General features: G+C 44.8%; 1 protein-coding gene across 1 annotated transcript in view; it reads left to right on the top strand.

Moving 5' to 3' along the window:
• The window catches only part of slc5a1 (solute carrier family 5 member 1), a 95,964-nt gene extending 79,453 nt beyond the window's left edge, over positions 1-16,511 (top strand). The window contains exons 12-15 of the mRNA XM_078553856.1: positions 3,246-3,414; positions 7,244-7,459; positions 7,869-7,977; positions 15,808-16,511. Coding sequence (XP_078409982.1) covers positions 3,246-3,414; positions 7,244-7,459; positions 7,869-7,977; positions 15,808-16,019 — 706 coding nt within the window. The 3' untranslated portion in view covers positions 16,020-16,511. The remainder of the gene's footprint in view (positions 1-3,245; positions 3,415-7,243; positions 7,460-7,868; positions 7,978-15,807) is intronic.
• The last annotated feature ends 271 nt before the right edge of the window (positions 16,512-16,782 follow it).

Raw genomic sequence — 16,782 nt, 5'->3', positions numbered from 1 at the left:
TCTGCCAGATCTGACAGGATCACTCAAAATACCATCAGGCTCTCTGCTAAAACTGCTCATTATTCCAGGGTCATTCTGGAATGCAAAGATGACCAAACTTCTTTTCTGTATTTCAATAACCATCTTCTTAAACCGTATTACTGTCACTAACATAGAGACCATCCAATCAGCTACCTCTGCTGTGTCCCTCCCTTCCACTAGCCTCCTGGGCCAGACTTACTCTCAAGATACCCCACTGCCCCTGCCCTGAACTCATGTATGAAATAGGGGCTGGAGAAGGCCATTCAGCCCTTCGAGCCTGCTCCACCATTCAATGAGATCATAGCTGATGATCTACCTTAATGCCATTTTCTCGCACTATCTCCATATCCCTTGGTGTTTTTAATATGTAGAAATATTATCGATCCCTGTCTATGACTGAGCCTCCACAGCCCTCTGGGGCAGAGAATTCCAAAGATTCACCACCCTCCGAGTGAAGAAATTCCTCCTCATTTCTGTCCTAAACAGCCTAACCCTTATTTTTACTGTGTCCCCTGGTTTTGGACTCCCCTAGCCAGGGGAAACATCCTTCCTGCATCCACCCTGTCGAGCCCTGTAAGAATTTTGTATGTTTGAATGAGATCACACCTCATTCTTCTAAAGTCCAGAGAATAAAGGCACAGTCTATTTAATCTTTCCTCATAGGACAATCCCTCCATCCCAAGAATTAATTTAGTCAACATTCATTGCACTCCGTCTATGGCAAGTATATCTTTCCTTAGGTAAGGAGACCAAAACTGCCCACAGTACTCCAGGTGTGGTCTCACCAAGGTTCTGTACAACTGCAGTAATACTTCTTTACTCCTGTACTCAAATCTTCTTGCAATAAAGGCCAACAGGCCATTTTCATCCATCTTTCTGTAGTTTCTCTCCTATCTCACTTCATACCCTCTCTGAGCTCACTTTGGCCCTGTCATCCACCTCCTGCTCCCGCGTGCCTATTCTCACTAAACTGCTGATCACCCAACTTCCCCGTGTTAGCTGATAAGGTTAAGGCTTTCCTCTCTTCAGGTGTTGTCCCTTTCTCCTTTAAACCTGCCTTCATCACCCCTCTTCTCAAAAAAAACCAACCCTTGATCCCTCCATCCTTGCAAACTACCACAGAGTCTCCAACTTCCTTTTCCTCTCCTAAGTCCTTGAGCGTGTTGTCACCTCCCAAATCTGTTCCCCTCTTTCCTGGAACTCCATGTCTGAACCCCTCCAGTCAGGTTTCTGCTCCAGCCACAGTACTGAAAATGCTCTTATCCAAGTCACAAAGGACCCCATGTAAACTATCCCTCCTCATCCTTCACGATCTGTCTGTAGCCTTTGACACAGTTGACCACAACATCATCGTCCAACTTCAGTGGGGACAAAAGCATGGTAATAATGTCACTGGATTAGTAATCCAGAGGCCTGGACTAATGCTCCACGATCTGAGTTCAAATCCCACCATAGCAGCTGGGAGAATTTAAATTCAATTAATTAAAAAATCTGGATTAAAATGCCAGTCTCACTAATAACGATCATGAAACTGCCAGGTTGTCGTAAAAACCCATCTGGTTCACTAGTGTCCTTTAGGGAGGGAAATCTGCTGTCCTTACCTGGTCTGGACTACACGTGACTCCAGACCCACAGCAATGTGGTTGACTCTTAGCTGCCCTCTGAAATGTCCCAGTGAGCCACTCTGTCATACTAAAACCACTACAGATGAAAGCATTTCTCACGGGCAGTTAGGGATGGGCAGTAAATGCTGGTCTAGCCAGCAATGCCTGCATCCCGTGAAAGAATAAATTGAAAAAAAACTGGACGCATCAGTTCAAGTAGGTGGCTCACCATCACATTCTTCAAGGGCAAAAAATGAATGCTCACATCCCAAGGACAAAGTAGCCCAGCCGGCTGGGACTGCTCTCACATACTTCCACTCCTATCCATCTAATCGTAGCCAGCATATCACTTGCAATGTGTTCCCTCCCTGCTCCTGACCTCAGAGACATCATCCAAAAGTACAATGTCGGTCTTCACGTGTACACTTATAACACCCAACTCTACTGCACCACCATCTCTCTTGATTCCTCCACTGTTGCTAAATATCAGATTGCTTATCCGACATCCAGTACCAGATGAGCTGAAATTTTGCCCCAGTTAAATATTGGGAAGACTGAAGCCATTGTTTTCGATCCCAGCTCCAAACTTTGTTTCTTAGCTACTGGACTTCACCCCTCACCCTGGTGACAGTCTGAGATTTAAGCTAATCTGTTCACAACCTTGGTGCCATATTTGACCCCAGGATGAGCTTCTGGCTTATTATTCATGCCATCATTAAGACTGCCTATTTCCACCTAGGTAACATCACCCAACTTCACCCTGTCTCAGCTCATCTGCTGCTGAAACCCTCATTCATGCCTTCGTTCCCTCTAAACTCGATTATTCCAACTTACTTGTCTCCTGCATTATACCCTTCATAGACTGAAGTTCATCCAAAACTCTGTTTCCTGTGTCTTAACTTGCAGCGATTCCTAGTCACTGTTCCCACTGTACTCACTGATCCACATTGACTCCTGGTCAAGCAACATCTTGATTTTAAAACTTTCATCCTTGTTTTCCAATCCCTCCATGACCTCACCCCATGTCTATCTCTGAAATCTCTCTCAACCCCACAACCCTCTGACATTTCTGCACTCCTCAAATTCTGGCTTCTGAGCATCCCCAGTTTTAATGGTTCCACCGTTGATGACTGTGCCTTCAGTTGCCCAGGCCCTCATCTCTGGTATATCAGAAAAAACAGCGCACCTGGGACCATTGTAGAACCTAGCTTATTCACTCAGACTTAAAGCTCACTAGGATGTAGCAAGTGACCTCCTAGTTAAGCCTCAGCTAAGGAATGAATGTCAGATTTAATGACTGATGGGCCTGCAATTCACACATAGTCTAATAGCTTGGAGCACACTGTACGTCCCAGACAAAGACACGACTAACTGGTCATATCTTTAACTCAGTCAACAAATCACTCACATTATCGAATGGGCTACATTGTATTCATTTTTCCTATTAAATTGTACCAAGTTTACACACTTTCTTGTATCGCCCCACCACCATAATTTCAGATGTAAGCTGGAGCAGTTATGAGGAAACTTTGACCTCATTGTGGTGCAGCTTACAGTTTCTCATTTTTGTTGAGAAATGGGACTTGAAGAGAGTGACATTGTTTTCATTCTTCATCTCAGAGTCTTCACCCTGGTCCTGATTGGGATCAGTATTGCCTGGATTCCAATTGTTCAGACAGCACAGAGTGGACAGCTCTTTGACTACATCCAGTCAATCACCAGCTACCTGGGCCCACCCATAGCTTCGGTCTTCTTGCTGGCCATCTTTGTCAAGCGTGTCAACGAACAAGTAAGTTCCTGTTGTTTTTTACATTTCGCCGCCTGTGTCCCTCCTTGTTTCTCTTTGTTCTCCCCCGCCCATTCCAATCCACCTGATTCCTGGAGGTTTGGGAGATGGGGCTGCTCCAGTTCAGGTTTCTCTTCCAACCCAACACTATCCTCATGTAAACATCAGATTCCAGCAGCAAATCAGGTCTCTCATGAACTGAAGCATAGGACTAGATTGGCAGGTGAAACCAAGCACTACACCTTGGCCACTGATCTTCACCTCCGTGCTCGCTGACCTACATTGGCTCACGCTCCTCGAATTCTGGCATCTTGTGCGTTCCAAGTCATAACTGTTCCACCATTGGTGGCCGCATTATCAATTGCGTGGGCCCCAAACTCTGGAATACCCTCCATACATCTCTGTACCTTGCTTTCCTCCTTAAGAACACTCCTTAAAACCAACCTCTTTGGCCAAGCTTTTAGTCATCTGACCTAATATCTCTTGGTGTCATATTTTGTTTGATAATGCTCCTGTGAAGCACTTTGAGATGTTTTGGCGTTAAAGATGCTATGTAAATATAAGTTGTAAAGGCTTGTTCAATTTTTATTTCTATTGAGCCCTATAACTGGCAGTTTATCTGCAACACCGGTTTTATGCTCAAGTAGCAAGTGGACAATCTATTGGAATGTACAACTCTGGAAAAATTATTACTGCTGCCAGGAGTTTGGGCTCCCCCACATACTGTGAATCTTTAATTCCACAACATGCGTCTTTATTTTCCTAATGGGGTTCCCCACTGGAAAAATCAGGCTTGGCTCCCTGCCAAGTGGGAGCACTCTACAAGGGACTACAGGAGGGGGAAGGGACCCGCTGCTGCATTAGCGGGAGCATAGGGTGGGAGGAAGTCTGGTTTCGATCTTGAGGTGAGGGTTCCAAACCCCAAACCCCACTGGCAGAGGGAGGGTGGATCCCTTATCCATGGAGGAAGGGTTTCTTTTGGTGGAGGTGGCTCAATGACGATGGGTGGGTGTTGGGGGTGTGTCCAATGTCAGTGAAGAAGGGAACATGGTGCACTGGAGGAAAGCACTCCTATTCCCCCGCCCACAAGAAGTGCAGTAAAGACAGTTACCTTCTTCACAAAGCTATCCTCACCTCCCTCAAGCTTCCAGGATTTCCGAGGCCTGGAAACCCAGTTGGTCAGGATTAACCCCAATAGGGCAGGTTTAGCATAAGGTTCACAGCCTCATTATAACATTTAAAAAACCAGCCCCCTCCTCCTGTGCTGCCTCTGTCAAAACTGAAACTGAGAAGTTGGAGGTGGTTTGGAGTTACAAAAAAATTCACATCCAACCCAAACCCAACCTCTTTTGTGGGGGGGACATTAAAATTATCCCTATCATATCCCGCATCATCATTTCTCTTTTGAGTTCACATTTATTTTCTTCTAGTCATGGTCTAGCTAGTTCTACTTGAGCACTAGCAGAACTATCCTTTTCTTTCTTGAGCTTCAAATAATGAGTCAATACTTCAACAATCTCTACCTTCTTTTAAGCTGCTACTGCCTACAAATGATCTTTTGTCAGCTGTTTCAAGGCACTAAGAAACAAGTCCTCTCTCTCTAGAAAGGCCTGGGCATCAAGGTCACTCATGTTGACACCCCAGTGAATGCATCAAAAATAAACGTGAGATCCTGTTTGTTTCCAGTGAACCCCTTTCACAGGCTAATTCGGTTTGATCCCGAAAGAGCCGCCAATTTTGTTATGATCCCCATGGAGACCAACAAACCAAAAGAACCGAATTTATTGGATGATCCCAATGAGAAAACCCAATGGACAAGATTTCACTTCTTAAAACTTTTACAATCTAACCAAAATGAATATAAATTAATTGTGAATTAACAGGCAAATTGCAGCCAATATAAGCTATAAGTTACACATTAAATAGCAGATGCAGCAAAGATAGACCTTGTGGATTTACTGGACAGTCCACTTCACATATATGGCACTAATTTCAGCCACAACGTCCTTCAAAGCTATAAAGTTCCTCAGGTAGAATTCCAACTCCTTTTCTTTTTGGATTTATCCACCGATTCTCATCCAAAAGTAGCTCCCGAACAATAAACTCGAGTTCCATTGGCCTGATCTTCACCAAAATGGTGCACTTCTGCAGAATCTCCTCAGCTCTGCTCAATACTGTCTTGATGGTGTGTATCCACCCCGTGCATTGTATGGCCAAGTCTGGTCAGTTAATAACCTTGAGTAACAGAATCACCTGCAGCAACCTTGTCTTTGCCAGTTGCCAGCTCCTGGATCCAGCCTTCTTTATCTGCAGCCTGCCTGCACTGCACTACACTGGGTCCTCTGAGGCTCGGATAGCTCTGTGCCTTTTACCTGGTTTCAACCAGTTTCAGTGTCGGTTTCAGTTTCAGTTTTAGTTTCAGCTTCAGTTTCCGTTTCATTTTCAGTTTTCATTTTCCTTGAAACCTGAAGGTTCAGTTTCCCTTTTGGTTAGGGTCTGACCTCAAAAATACAAGAGTTGAGACCGTGGATTCCATCATAAGTAGCTCATGTTGAAATATGTCAGATGGTCTTTCCAACATCTCCCGCTGACCTCTCAGCAATCGTACAGTGGGATGGGCGAGGTCTGCCAATTATTGACCACTTAAGGGCTGTTTTCCATCCAACCTCAATTTTCAGGCTGGCGGGAGGAGTTCAATGGCAAGGCAGGAACCCAAAAATTAACCCTGTTCAGGCCTCGGGCAGGAAGGGGGTTTGGTGGGGGGGGCGTCTCCATCAGCAGCCTTTGTTTAACATTGGGTGCCCCCCTACCCCCCCACAAAAGGCCTTATCCCTGAGGGGGCTACTCCCCCCGCCCCCAGCCTCTCGACCGACACTCCAACTCCCCAGGCCTCACCCACCCTCCCCTTCCTGAGACCACCAAAGCCTACCTGTTCCTGGACTCCCAGGACTTGGGACTCTGGGATACCGCCTGCAGTCCCAGCCCTGTCCACTGCAGCTTCTGGCGCTGCAGGGACGAGACAGCTGACGGCCAATCAGATTGACCGGCAGCTCCGTGAGGCAGGGTTTCCTCCCGAGTGAGGGGGGGGGGGGGTGGGGGGGAGTCCCGCCTGAAGCCAATTAACACTTGTAGGTGTGTTAAATCGCTGCGGGCCAGGCCGTATCGGCAGGGACGTGTCCTCCGCCCAGTCTTTGGATGGTGGGAAGGGAAACCCCACCATCGGGAAAATCCAGGCCCATGGCTGGTAGAAGACATTAGGCAATAGCTAATCACCAACTGGTTTTATATTCAGAATAATTTTCTCCTCCATAAAAGAATGCGGGGTGGGGGGGGCTGCGGTGTTTCCATTGAAACAGTTAAGATTCGGAGAGGGTTTGACAGGATAGATGCTGACAGCATGTTTCATCCTGACTGGAGTGTCCACAACTAAGAGGCCTAGTCTTAGAATAAGAAGTCGACCAATTAGGACTGAGATGGGAAGAAGTTCCTTCACTCTGGGGATTGTGAATTTTTGTAATTCTCTTCCTCAGAGAGCTATGAACGTTTGCTCATTGAGTATATTCAAAACTGAGATTGATAGATAATTGGGCTCTAATGGAATTAAGGGACTTGGGGAGGGGACGACAAATTGGAGTTGAGGCGGATCAGCCATGATTTCATTGAATGACAGGGCAGGCTCAAGGGGCCGAATGGCCTACTCCAGCTCCTATTTCTGACGCCCTTCTGGAACCTACAAAATGTGTAAAACGTGCGGCTGATTTGTTTTTGCTCGGTTTATGCTGCTCTCCAAATAGATTCTCTGAGATATACTAAAGTGATCTCTTTGTTTCAGGGCGCGTTTTGGGGGTTGATTTTTGGCCTTGCTGCTGGCTTATCCCGAATGATCCCTGAGTTTGTGTTTGGAACTGGCAGCTGTGTGAATCCCAGCAACTGTCCCGTGGTTATTTGTGGAATCCACTACCTGTACTTCGCAATCATCCTCTTTGTAGCCACCAGCCTGATGGTGCTCATCATATCCTTCCTGACAAAACCAATAGATGACATACATGTGAGTGTGGCCTTCATTACAGTGAGGAGATTCAACCCTATAACTGTTAATGTGATCAGAGTGCAAAGCGTGATCTGTTTGGAATGATTCGTGTGTTTGGAATGATCCATGTGTTTGGGATAATCCGTGTGTTTGGAATAATCCGTGTGTTTGGGATGATCTGTGTTTGGGAATGATCCATGTGCTTGGGATCTTTGAGATGATCCGTGTGTTTGGAATAATCAGTGTCTTTGGGATGTTTGGGTTAGTCAGTGTATTTGGGATGTTAGTGGATGATCTCCACAGTGAAGATATTGCGATATTTATGTTGAACCCTGCACAACCATTGTAGGATCATCCTCACTCTAAGATTTGAAAGTAGGTTTTTCATTGACAATTTAATTATAATAAAATGTTATTTTCATTTCAGCTTTACCGTCTGTGTTGGAGCTTACGGAACAACAAAGAAGAACGTGTAGATTTGGATAACGATAACTGGAATAATGAAGATAATGACAGCAAAATGGACATGGATGAAGGTGATATTACAAGACATTCTCACAAAAGATTGTATCTACCTTCCTGTAACTATCTCTGCTTGATCTCTGCTCTTTAATACCTTTGGTTCTTCTTTCTCTTTATACACACAAACACCCACAAACACATAGACATAAACACAAGCAAATACATAGACAAACACATAGACATTTGCACACACATCAGAGGCAGTAGCAGCACAGTGTTATACAGTTGGGAGGGAGTTGCCCTGGGAGTTCTCAACATTGACTCCAGACCCCATGAAGTCTCATGGCATCAGGTCAAACATGGGCAAGGAAACCTCCTGCTGATTACCACATACCGCCCTCCCTCAGCTGATGAATCAGTGCTCCTCCATGTTGAACGTCACTTGAAAGAAGCACTGAGGGTGGCAAGGGCACAGAATGTACTCTGGGTGGGGGACTTCAATGCCCATCACCAAGAGTGCCATGGTAGCACCACTACAGACTGAGCTGGCTGAGTCTTGATGGAGATATCTGCCAGACTGTGCCAGTGGTAGCTGGTGAGAGGACCAACAAGAGGTAAAAAACCTATTTTACTTTCCCCTCACCAATCTACCTGCTGCAGATGCATCTGTCATGACAGTATTGGTTGGAGTGACCAACACACAGTCCTTGTGGAGATGAAGTCCCACCTTCACATTAAGGACACCATCCATCGTGTTGGTGGTGGCACTACCACCATGCTAAATAGGATAGATTTCGAACAGATCTAGCAACTCAAGACTGGGCATCCATGAGGCGCTGTGGGCTATCAGCAGCAGCAGAATTGTACTTGAACACAATCTATAACCTCATGGCCCAGCATATCCCCCACTCTACCATTACCACCAAGCCAGGGAGTCAACCCTGCAGTGCAGGAGACCATGCCAGGAGCAGCACCAGGCATACCTGAAAATGAGATGCCAACTTGAAGCTGCAACACAGGTAAGCTGTATAGTGGAAGCAGCATGTTATAGACAAAGCCAAATGTCCCTATACCAAAGGCTCGGTTCAAAGCTCTGCAGTCCTACCACATCCTGGGAGTTACCATTGAGCAGAAACTGAACTGGACCAGCCATATAAATACTGTGGCTACAAGAGCAGGTCAGAAGCTAGGAATCCTGCAGTGAGTAACTCACCTCCTGACTCCCCAAAGCCTGTCCACCATCTACAAGGCACAAGTCAGGAGTGTGATGGAATACTCTCCACTTGCCTGGATGAGTGCATGTAATGATTGTAAGTTAACCCATTTCTGACTGTTAAGAAGATCATGTGACTATATAGACCAATCAGCCCTAAGTGCAGGGAATCTTAGGGGTGGAACTTTTTAGCCTTGGTCTGGGAACAAGCGTGTAGCCTCGTAGGAACCTGTTAACAAAGTTCACTGTTTCTTATAAGAAACCCATCTTGCACTCTCCAAGTTTATTACAACTGGGGACGAGGATAGATAGTGCCGAGGCAGCACTTCACCTCACGACTGTGAATATTCCGATATTTTAAGGGAAGAAAAGAGAAGTGTACTCACCAGCAATGCCTCTCTTTGGCAGAATTGACCGTATAACTCATCCATCAAGGACTGGAGTCAATACATTGAGCGATTAGGTTTCTACTTTGTAGCCAATGAAATAACAGTGGAGGAGAAACAGAAGGCAATTCTCCTAAGTGTCTGCAAGACCAAAATGTATAACCTAATCTGTAGCGTGACAGCTCCAAACGCACCAAATTCCAGGTCTTCACCGAGCTAGTCGACCTCGAGAAAGGACATTTTCAACCTAAACTCTCATTGATCATGCAAAGATTCAAGTTTAACTCTCGAGTAAGGGCCCCCAGTGAGTTGATCGCAATGTACATCACAAAGTTAAAACAGTTAACAGAGCACTGTGACTTCATTGATACTCTAAACAATATGTTGCGAGATTGTTTGGCTTGAGGCACAAACGATGACTCCATTCAGCGGCGTTTGTTTGCAGAATTTGAGATAGACCATGGAGATAGCGCTAGCAATGGAGGGTGCTGAGAGGGACTCAAAGGCTCTGCAGAGTGTGCAACATGGCGTCGTTCTGCAGCTAGGGCAGGAACCTGCCACTGGGCGTGGCGCGAAGATCAGGAAGGCTACAGTGAAGCGGTCCCTACCGCTAGAAAAACAAAAAGAGATGCTGGAAGCAGCTCACCAGTAACCCAGGAGTTAAAGTGTTACCGTCGTGGGGGAAATCACACACCTGAAGTCTGTAGATTTAAAGAGGCAGGATGCCACCACTGCCACAAGAAAGGGCATGTTGTTAAACAGTGCAGAGCTCGATCAAGGCAGCCATTCAGACACCAGGTCAAGTTAAATGAAGTGCACAATATAGATGAGCCAGAAGTTGATGTTTATTCCCTACACAATCTGAAAGCCAGGAAAACTGAACCAATCACTGTTACACTTCAAGTAAATGGGAAGCCTCTGCTCATGGAGGGGGACACAGGAGCATCAACCACAATGATGGGAGAACACAACTTTAAATACCTCACAGAAGGTACCGAGCCATTGAGTTTGGAGAAAACCGTTGCTCAGTTAAAAACATATACAGGTGAAGCAATACAGGTGAAAGGCATCACCTGTGTACCTGTATCATACATACAGACAACAGACAGCTCAGCTGCCAATACTTGTTGTAACTGGAGGAAGATCCTATACTAAACTGGATATGAGTCATGCGTATCAGCAGCTCGAGCCGGACAACACATCAAGAAGTTGTGTCACCATAAACACGCACAAGGGCCTGTACCAGTATACACACCTACTCTTCAGGGTGTCCTCTGCCTGTGAAATTTTCCAGAGAACCATGGAAAGCTTACTACAAGGACTCCCCGGAGTTATAGTGTACCTGGACGATGTCCTTACCACAGGATCTGCAGAAGCAGAGCATGTGGCAAACCTGGAAGAGGTTCTGAAGAGATTTTTAGAGGCTGGCGCTCGTTTAAAAAAAAGAAAAGTGCACCTTCCGAGCAAAGGAAGGTACATATCTGCTTCATCAAGTGGAAGCCCAAGGGTTTCATCCATTAGAGGAGAAAGTCCAGGCAATCAAGGAAGTGCCCTCTCCTACTAACGTCGCAGAGCTCAAGTCTTTTTCGGGCATGGTAAACTATTACGGTGGATTCTTGCCTAATCTATCTAGTGTTAGTCCCCTTACATTTATTATTGAAGAAGGAGCACAGATGGTCCTTGAAGGCACAGCAACAGGAAGCTTTCACAAGAGTCAAAAAGCTTTTATACTCGTCGTGTCTGCTACTCACTTGTAATGCATCTCCCTATGGAGTGGGAGCAAGATGGATCTGAAAGACCGATAGGATATGTATCCAGAACCCTTTCTGAAGCTGAGAAAGGTTACTTGCAAATTGAAAAAGAGGCTTGTCTATCATATTTGGAGTAAAGAATTTCCATCAATATTTACACGGTCGACATTTCACCATAGTGTCAGATCACAAACTACTGTTAGGATTATTTAGTGAGGATAAGGTAATCCCACTGATAGCTTCTGCTAGAGTTCAAAGATGGGCTTTAATTTTATCGGCATATGAGTACACTTTAATGCAACATCTGGGTGTGCGTATAGCAAATGCAGACGCCCTCAGTTGTCTCCCTTTGCCAGTTGGTATAACACATGTTCCAGTACCTCAAGAGGTAGTACTTGCATTAAATTTCCTGGACTCCTCATCAGTCTGCGTGAGACAGGTAAAGAATTGGACAAACCGGGATCCAATTTTAGCAAGAGTCTATGAACAGGTATTGTAACGATGGTCAAATGCATAAGTCCCAGAAGAATTAAACCCAGTCTTTACCCGTAGATCTGAACTGAGTTGTTAAGATGGTATCTTGTTATGGGGAGCTAGTTTAGTTATCCCTGTGCAAGGAAGAGAACCATTATTGGAAGAACTTCATAGTGCGCATCCTGGTATTTTGAAAATGAAGATGATCGCACGAATTTACATCTGGTGGCCAGATAGAGAAAGTGATAGAGAAAAATTGATGAAACACTGTCTCCATTGTCAGCAACAGCAGAAGTTGCCCATTTCAGCCCCACTGCACCCGTTGGAGTGGCCTGGTCGACCCTGAGTTAGACTACATATAGAGTAAGTAGGTCTATTTCTAGGTACCATGTTTCTTGTGGTTATTGATGCACATTCCAAATAGATGGACATGTTTGAAGTGAGATCACCTACTTCATCTGCAACCATTGAAAAACTGCGCCAGAATTTCAGTGCTCATGGTTTACCTGAAGTTATTGTGTCAGACATTGGTACTGCTTTCACTAGCACTGAATTCCAAAGATTTGTGAACGTAAATGGGATTAAACACATCAGAACAGCACATACCATCCCTCTTCTAATGACTTGGCAGAAATAGCAGTACGAATCTTTAAAACAGGCATGAAGAAACTATCAGAGGGAACATTAGAAACACAAATTTCAAGATTCCTGTTCAGCTAGCGCACAACTCCTCATGCGGCCACTGGTTTAACACCTTCAGAATTGTTAATGAACTGCCGACTTCATACAAGATTGAGTTTAATATTCCCTAATTTAGAGGGCAAGGGGGAGAGAAACCAGGGGAGTCAGAAAGTGAATCATGATGTTCACAGTAAAGGTCAAGAGTTTACTGTGGGAGAGGCTTTTTGTATGGAATTTTGCAACTGGGACGAGATGGGTCCCTGGTACAATCATCTCAGAAACAGGATCGTTATCTTATCAGGTAGAAGTGGAAAACAGGATTGTTAGGGAACAGTGGATCATCTCAGAAGTTGAGAAACCCTCCAAGAACCAGTCAGTCCACCTGAAATCGAAGTCGAAACTTTGGCCCCTGAAGTGCCAGATCGACATAGTATAGACATACCCGATGTCTCTGTTGAAGTAAATAATTTTGAGCTGCCATTGTCTAGGGATGTCCCTGAAGCTGCAGTTTCTGTGCAAGTCAATTCGATGGAAGAACCTCCAGCTGTAGAGTTGCGTTGATCTACCCGAATCTGAAAACCTCCTCAAAGGCTAAATTTATAATGGCATGAACTGTAAATAATTGTATATAATATGGGTTAAGATGTTTTGTAAATGATAGGGTTAAACAAAAGTAAAGGGGGAGGAATGTAATGATTGTAGGTTAAACAATTTCTTATAGTTATGGGGACCATGTGACTGTATGGACCAATCAGCCCTAAGTGTGGGGAATCTTAGGGGCAGAGCTTTTTAGCCTTAGTCTAGGAACAAGCGTGTAGTCTCCTCTGAAGTCTGTTAATAAAGTTCACTGTTTCTTATAAGAAACCCGTCCTGCACCCTCCAAGTTTATTATAGTGCAGCTTCAACAACACTCAAGAAGCTTGACACCATCCAGTGTAAAGCTGCCCATTTGATTGGCAACCCATCCACCACCTTAAACATTCACTCCTTCCACCCCCTACACATAGTAGCAACAGTGTGTACCATCTACAAGATGCACTGCAGCAACTCACCAAGGCTCCTTCAATCGCACCTTCCAAACCCATGACCACTACCATCTAGAAGGAGAAGGGCAGCAGACACATGGGAACACCATGACCTGGAAGTTCCCCTCCAAGCCACGCACCATCCTGACTTGGAAATATATCGCCGTTCCTTCACTGTCACTGGGTTAAAATCCTGGAGTTCCCTCCCTAACAGCACAGTGGATGTACCTACACCACATAGACTGCAGTGGTTGAAGAAGGCAGCTCACCACCACCTTCTCAAGGGCAATTCGGGATGGGCAATAAATGCTGGCCTAGCCAGCGTCACCCACATCCCGTGAATAATTTCTTTTAAGATTTAAAAATACACGCACTCTCACACGCACACACTCTCTCATGCACACACTCTCATGCACATACACACGCACACACACACTCTCGCACACACACACACAACACACATGCGCACGCACACGCATACTCACGCACACACACACTCATGTGCACGAACATGCATAGTCAGAAGGTTATAGATGTGGCAGGTGAAATTTAGTGCAGAGAAGTATGAATTGATACAAAAACAGAAATACCTGGAAAAACTCAGCAGGTCTGGCAGCATCTGCGGAGAGGAACACAGTTAACAATTCGAGTCCGAATGATCCTTCAACAGAACTGAATTGACACATCTTGGTGGATAGAAATGGAGAGACAATATAAAATAAAAGGTACAAATTTAAAAGCGGGTGTAAGAATGGAGGGACCTGCAAGAGGGAGTGTATTGACACAAATCTTTGAAGATGATAGGACAAGTGAAAAAAACAGCCAGTTAAAAAACACATAAGATCCTTATAACAGAGGAATAAAGTACAAAAGCAAGGAAGTTTATGCTAAACCTTTGTAAAACACTGGTTCAGCCTCAGCTGGAGTATTGTGTTCGATACTGGGCACCAGGCATTAGGAAGGCCTTAGAGAGAGGCTGCTGAGAAGATTTACCAGAAGAGTACCAGAGAGGAGGAACTTCAGTTAATGTGGAGAGACTGGAGAATCTGGGATTGTTCTCCTTAGAGCAGGGAAGGTTAAGAAGAGATTTAGCAGAGGTTTTCAATATCATGCAGGGCGTGGATAGAGTCGATAAGAAGAAACTGTTTCCAGTGGGAGAGGAGTCAGTAAGCAGAGGGCCCAGGTTTAAGGTGGGCCAGGATTTTATTGCCCCTCCCGCCCGGCGGGATATTACGGCCCCGCTGAGCTGAATGGAGATTTAAATGGCTTCACGCATCCGCCGGGGGGGAAACACACCGTGGCGGGGCCATAAAATCCTGGCCATGATTAGAAAAGAACCAGAGGCCACGTGAGATAACCTTGTTTTACACAGCGAGTTGTGATTTGGAATGCACTGCTTGAAAAGATGGAGGAAGCAGATTCAGTTGTAACATTTACAGGATAATTGATTAAATGTTTGAATGAAAAATTTACAGGGCTTATGGGTAAAAAAGCAGGGGGGTAGGAATAATTGGGTAGCTCCATTGAAGAGCCAGCACCAGCACAATGAGCTGAATGGATTCCTTCTGGGCTGGATCATTCTATGATTCTATACACACAAATACAAACATAACTATAGACATACATGCATACATAAATATATATACACGTATGTATATATGTATATAAATAAACACATAACATGAGTGATTATCTCCCGCATCTCTGTGAATGCTTAATAAGTTTAAAAGCTGATGAGTGTTTGTCTTGGATATAAAATGCACTTTATGTGCCGCATACCCAAACAGAAACCTATTCCCCATTTGGGTCAGGGTGTAAATGTGTGACACCACATTGCACCTGCCAGAGAGGTCAGAGGTTACAATCACGTGGGGGAATCATGGACAATGTGACATAATCTTAAAATTAGAGTCAGGCCACTTGGGACCAAAATTAGGAAGCGTTTTTTCATAGAAAGGAGAGTGGAAATATTTTTGATCTTCAAGGGAGTCGAGGATTATGGGGGACAAGCAGGAAAGTAGAGTTAAGGCTGCAATCAGATCAAGCACAATCTTATTGAATGACAGGCTCAATGGGCCGAATGGCCTACTCCTGCTCCTGTTTCTTATGTTAAATAGGGAATTCCCTTCCCCTAAAAGGTTATGGGTACTGGGGTGGGGGGTCAATGGGATTTCCAAGACTGAGATCGCTAGATTTTTGCTAGGTGAACGTGTTAAGGGTTATGGAGCAAACGTGTGTGAATGAGGTTGAGGTAGAGATCAGCGGTCAGCGATTTGAATGGCAGAGCAGATTTGAATGGCTTGTTTCTGTGTCCATTCAAACCCCAGGATGTAGAACTCACAACCTGTGCTTTGTATTGTTCTTGTTGCCTCAGAGTCACCCGAGGGTGTGAGTTGCTGGAAGAAAGCCTACAACTGGTTCTGTGGGTTCGAGCAGAAGACCAAGAAGCTGAGCGAGGAGGAGCAGAAAGCCCTGAAGCAAAAGCTGACCGACATTTCGGAGGTGCCCCTGTGGAGAAACGTGGTCAACGTTAACGCCATCATTCTGCTGGCTGTCTGCGTCTTCTTCTGGGCATTCTACGCATAGCTCAACAAGAGAGAGAAATGCCCTTGAGGACCAACCTCTCCAAATTGCTTTAACCCATATTCGTGCTGTGGTACTTTCTCTGTTACTGGACTGGACTCAATTTAAACACAGCACTGTCTGATTTGTGCTTTTAAGATGTGGCATTCCTAATATAAGGCCTTGATAGTTCCCATTTTTTTATCAAAAAGTAGAATAAAATTGGCAGCCTCGTTTTTAAAAAGAATTCTTTTAAAAAGTCATATTGAGAATCACAGGTGGAGCCTGAGGCCTAAGCATCTTTCCCTTCTCTGCATTGGCACTTTGCACACAAATACTTTGACTACAAGTTTGTCGGGTTAGGAATAGACAACTGTCAAGATTCCAGCCTCAAGGAGGCTTCAGGAAAGAAACCCCGAAGAGAATTTTTTTTAAACAGGGATAATTTATGACATTCGTAAAATAAGTGCAAAAGCACTGCTGTAAAAAATAAAATAAGAATCAGAGATAATAAAATCTCACCTCCTGTTCTTCCTCATGATTGTCAGATTCTAAATATTATTCAAATGGTCATTTTCACTCATTTCAGTTCAGTTGTTTTCAGAAAACAAAGAAAGATTTGCATTTTTTTAGCTCCTTTCATAACCTCAGGACTTCTCAAATGCTTCACGGCCAATTAAATAGTTTGGAAGTGTAGCCACAGTTATAATGTTCGGAATACAGCAGCCAAACACCAACAAGTAAATAGATGAGCGGATTGTGTGTTTTGGGGTGTTGGCTGTGGGAT

This window comes from Cetorhinus maximus, chromosome 12 (assembly GCF_964194155.1).
Source record: "Cetorhinus maximus chromosome 12, sCetMax3.hap1.1, whole genome shotgun sequence".
NCBI lineage: Eukaryota > Metazoa > Chordata > Chondrichthyes > Lamniformes > Cetorhinidae > Cetorhinus > Cetorhinus maximus.
This window is presented reverse-complemented; position numbering and strand designations above follow the sequence as displayed.